This window comes from Psammomys obesus, unplaced genomic scaffold (genome assembly GCF_907164565.1).
Source record: "Psammomys obesus unplaced genomic scaffold, mPsaObe1.curated_primary_1811, whole genome shotgun sequence".
In the NCBI taxonomy this organism is placed as follows: Eukaryota; Metazoa; Chordata; class Mammalia; order Rodentia; family Muridae; genus Psammomys; species Psammomys obesus.
Genome location: NW_026596069.1, coordinates 20,531,450 through 20,536,759, shown reverse-complemented (window position 1 = coordinate 20,536,759; position 5,310 = coordinate 20,531,450). Strand labels below are relative to the sequence as shown.

At 38.2% G+C, this 5,310-nt stretch overlaps 1 protein-coding gene across 1 annotated transcript in view; it reads left to right on the top strand.

Annotated features, from left to right (window-relative positions):
- The window catches only part of Taf4b (TATA-box binding protein associated factor 4b), a 114,678-nt gene that overhangs the window by 86,298 nt on the left and 23,070 nt on the right, over positions 1-5,310 (top strand). Inside the window, exon 14 of the mRNA XM_055625288.1 lies at positions 4,350-4,454. Coding sequence (XP_055481263.1) covers positions 4,350-4,454 — 105 coding nt within the window. The remainder of the gene's footprint in view (positions 1-4,349; positions 4,455-5,310) is intronic.

Sequence of the window (5,310 nt, the reverse complement as noted above, 5' to 3'; positions counted from 1 at the left end):
ATCTATCTATCTATCTATCTATCTATCTATCTATCTATCTATCTATCCTCACTATTTAGCCCTGGCTGATTCCATAGAGATCCTCCTGCCTCTGCCTCCCAAATTCTGGAATTAAACATGTACATCACTACAACTGGGAGGGCATTGTTTTGTTTTCTTCTGTTTGTTTGCAACAGTCTCCTTATGTAGCCCTGGAACTTTCTGTGTAGACCTCTTTGAGGCTGGACTTGCACTTAACAGAGATCCACCTGACTCTGCTTCCTGAGTTCTGGGATTAGTGTGTGTGCCACTATGCCTGGCCCATCATGATTCTTACACAATATCAGGTTTAGCTACCATCATAAGCAGCTTCAGCCCTCAATGGACCATAGTCTACCTGTGCTGACCCTCAGTAGATACTCCCAGATTTACAATCTTCAGTGGTACTAGTCTCTTCTTAATCACTACTTAAGTTCTCAGCTCCAACATGTCAACATCAATTGCCCCAGTAAAGCAAAGATTTCACTTCAGTGTTGCTGATCTCTTGTTAATTATAGCCGATTCTACAGCCCCAGCTAACCAGAACTACAGATTAAATTTTGAATGTCATATAAATGATTTCAGAAGTGGTCTTTGCTTCCTTTAAAACTTGACAAGCTAGGCCTCCATCATCTGCATTGTTCTCTGCATTCTTATCTTCAAAGCTCCCACCATAGCTCATTTTGCATTGTGTTTTCATTGGCTTTCTGGACCGCAGTTCCAAATTCCTTGCACAATCTTCCTCATAACACATGCTCACACCTGTCATAGCAGTACCTCATGACCTAGTATCAATTTATTTTTTAAATTGCTGTGATTAAGACCAGGACCATAAGCAGCAGCTTGGGGAAGAAAGGGTTTGTTTACACTTATCATCTCAATCATGGTCCATTTTGAAGGGAATTGGAGATAAGAACTCAAACAGAGACTGTGGAGGATTGCAATATACTGACTTGCTCTTTCTGGCTAGTTCAGCCTGCACTCAGGACCACCACCCAGGGATGGCACCACTTATAGTGAGTTGGGCACTCCACATCAACCATCAATTAAGGAAATGGACCACAGGCCAGTCTGTTGGGAGCATGCTTTCAGCTGAGAGGTTTGTCTTCCAAAATGACTCTAGCTTTTGTTCAGTTGACATAAAGCAAGTCTTTGATTTCCTTAACTGTATCTGTCACAGACCAGAAGATTTTAATTTGTGGGACCAGTTTGTCAGTGCTTCTATGACTAGATATGCCATATTTAAGAAGTCTTTGCTAGACTCCCAACTTGTAAAGATTTTCTCTATGATTTTTATAATTTATGCTTCTGCACCTTGAGTTAATTTTGTATAAAATTTGAAGTTTAGTTTCAGATTGCATGTTTTCTTTCCTTCCTCCCTCCCTCCTTTTCCTACCTCCCTCCCTCCTTTCCCTCCTTTCTTCCCTCCTTCCCTTCCTTTCCTTCCTTCCTGACAGGGTTTCTCTGAGGAGCCCTAGTTGTCCTGGAACTCACTCTGTAGGCCAGGCTGGCCTCAAACTAAGAGATATGCCTACCTCTGCCCCCTAAGTTTTAGGAGCCACCATGTGGTTGTTGGGAATTGAATTCAGGACCTTTGGAAGAACAGCCAGTGCTCTAACCTCTGAGCCATCTCTCTAGCCCACACCTGCTAAGTTTTAAAGGTAGTGAAGGTGTGAGCCACTGTTTAATTCTGCCTTTTGTTTGTTTGTTTTTGTTTTCCATTTCTTGAATAGACATGTTAGACAGTCAGGTGGTAAGGAGAGATTTTGTGTGTGATACTCAAAGTCTTGATATAGGAGTTCTGATTCTTTGTGGTCATTTTAGCACCTACCTTCTAGGAGATCTCCAGGCTCTGTTACTTTTAGTCCTGGTGAGGATCATACCTGCATTTACTTTTGCAGTGTTGAGTAGTTACTTTCTGCTAAGCAAGTACCCTCCATGAATTACAACTCTATTCTCATATAAACCTTAAAATCAATTTGTTTCTATTCACCAGGAATACATACTGGAATTATGTTAGATCCTAGGGTCAATTTGCAAAAAGTCCTTTTTATGTATAAGGCAGGGGAGTTGGGTTCTAGGGATTAAACCCAGGGCCTCACACATCCTAGATAGGTGCTCTGCCACTGAGCCATGTCCTCAGCTTTCAAAATCTTTATCAAGTTCAATTTAGCAATTCATGCCTTGCACAGCAGTATGTCTCTTTTGTTTTTCTTGTATGATTATTTTGTGGCTGAAGCATACAGATGGCTGCATGTAATTTATTCTTCAGTATTTCATTTCAATATCTGTTTCCACCTGTTCTTGATATTTGGTTAGATGATTATTATTGTTTGTAGCAATTTTGCATTTTTCAGTTTTGTTAAATGCATTCATTAATACTACAGTGATTTAAAAAATTTTTTTGTCTTGCATTTATTTGTATATGAGCATGTGTGTGTATACATACTCTCAGCACATATATATGTAGAGGACAGAAGATAACTTGAGAAGGTGGTCCTCTTTTCTACCACGTGGGTCCTAAAGATCAAACCTCAGGTCATCAGGTTCAGTAGCAAGCATCCTACCCACCTCTTTGAGCAATCTTCCCTGCCAGCTAGATTTGTGGGGTGAAGGGCAGGGCATTGTTGTTGTTGATGATGTTTTTCTTAGATAATTAGCTTTTCTGCATAGATAATCATGCAGTCCTCTTGAATTTTTTTTCTGAGCTTCGTGTTGGCATCATCTTCAGCTCTAGTTATGCCAAATCTATATTAATGCCAGAGCTTCCTCTTGTTGTGTCTGATTTCTTTGCTTTGTGCTGGTTAAACTGCATTATTTTTGAGAGCATGTTATGACTATAGAACCACCTAAAACTATGGTCAGTTTCCAGGTGATTTTGTTTGTTTTGTTTTAGAAAGTTTTCTAAAGCATGTAAAGGTAGAGTTATTTATATGGTCAGTTTAAAAACCTTTCTTGCAAGGGTGGACCTTATTTGGTATGACTAACTTGAAGATGCCATGTATCTGTTAAAGGCCTATAAAATATATTATTTGATTCTTGCTGTAGGGTAGATTAGCTTAAGCCAGTTTTTTTTGTTTGTTTGTTTGATTTTACATAGAAGTTCTAGATTATGGCACCATCAGACCCTTGACTATAATTTTTATTAAAAAGGCCAGCAGCAACAAAAGATTTTATAACTTCTGAAATCCCTTATCTAACAATTTATTTATAAGAAAGCCTACAGCTTAAAAGGATTTCTCTCCTGTAATTTTGGATCAAATAGAATATAATTCTTAGTTTACTTACTCTGATTAATGGTTATCTTAATATATTTATGCTGCTATATCAAAAACCCCTTAGGGAATGTCTTATATTCAACAGGTTTTTATTTTCCACTGTTTTTGGAAATTAGGAAATTTAAGATGAAGGGGAAAGCTGGTTTGGTATGTGATGAGGACCCATTCCTCAAAGATGGTCCCTTGCTCCTCTCTCGCCCTCATCTTCTTTTATAACATATTTGAACATTGGTTACTGTTTTGTTTTTAAAAGAATATTCCCAGTGAAAGTTTCTCATAGTTTCTTATAGTTCTTGATCCTCAAGAACTTTTTTGCCTTGCACAGCAGTGAGATTTTCATGAGAATTAAACTTGTTTTTCTTTGTTTGTTTGGTTTTTTTTTCTTTTAGAAAAGCTGAGGGGCTTCTGCCATGGTATTAAAATTGTACCTTTTACCTTGTATTTTCAGCCATTACAGAGTCTTATTTGCAAATGTTTGTAGTGACAACATTGGTCTCTGATAACTGGTTCTACCACTTCTTTGGATGGCTTGTATGGAATTGCTCTACTCTGTTAGATCCTCACTGTGCAATTTTTTTTTTTTTTTCTGTCTGAGCAATCAGTGAATACCCTTTCAGTGTGGTTGTGAGAGTTAAGAGTAAGTTGTAAGTCATATAGCATGTGAACACTGTGCTCTGTAATATACATACACTGCTGATTTCTTTTTAATTGGAAAAGGATGACTGTAGCCTGACCAATCTCTTCCCAAGTTGCTGGTCAGCTTTTTCTGCAGGCATGTTTTACCTGTTTAAACTGGGAGAAATTTTGGCATTAGATGCTTTTTCTTCTTCTGTCTAGACTCCCTCTTCCCTGAGCTCTGTTTCTTCTTTGTAAAGATTAAGGGTAGGAGTTAGTGGAGTTAAGATATCAGGAATGTGCTCTTAACTGCAAGGATGTCAATATTTATTTTATTCTATAATTTTATTTGGGAATAAATACAGAAACTGGTTTTGTGATCATTTTCTCTCTCTAAGCATCTGTGTAAACACTGACTTTTTCTATCCCATCATCTAGTTGCAGCAGTTGGAGCTTGCCCAGATCCAATACAGAGATGCTAATCTCACAGCTCTTGCAGCTATTGGACCACGGAAGAAGAGACCACTAGAATCAGGAAATGAGGTACTAAAAATAATGCTTGTTGTTACTGTTATATATATATATATATATATTATATATATATATATATATATATATATATATATATATATATATATATCAAGACTATAAGCCAAAAAAAGAAAACAAAATGAGAATCATGGAAATAGTCTCTTCTGCACTACATACTACCAATATAAAATATATCTTACTCAGTATCCAAGTGGGTTACCTAGTAAGAGGAACAGGGACTGTCTCTGACATGAACTCAGTGGCTGGCTCTTTGATTGCCTCCCCCTGAGGGGAAGGAGCAGTCTTCTGTGGAAGACAATGCAGCTAGTTCTGATGAGACCTGATAGGCTAAGGTCAGTTGGAAGGGGAGGAGGACCTCCCCTATCAGTGGCCTTGGGGAGGGGCATGGGAGGAGAAGAGGGAGTTAGAGAGGGATTGGTAGGGAATAAGGGAGGGGGCTGCAGCTGGGGTACAAAGTGGATAAACTAATTAATATAAAAAAAGAAAAAATAATAATATATACCTTACCAGTCTTTTTAACATGTGTCTTTTTCAACTCTATTCTCACATATTGTGTCATCCTTTCTAGTCCTTATCTCCAAGTATAGCATTTCCATTTAAAAGAATTTGTATTCTTTCTAACATATGTAAATACTCCTTTTTAGCTTATATGAAGTGGTTGTGTGTGGGTTTGCTCATGTGAATACAGATGACTGTAGTGAACAGAGGGTGTCAGATCCCCTGAACTTGAGTTACTGGTGGTTTTGAGCCATCTAACATGGGTGCTAGAAATTGAACTTGGTTCTTCTGCAAGAGTAGTGTATGTGTGTGTGTGTGTGTGTGTGTGTGTGTGTGTGTGTGTGTGTGT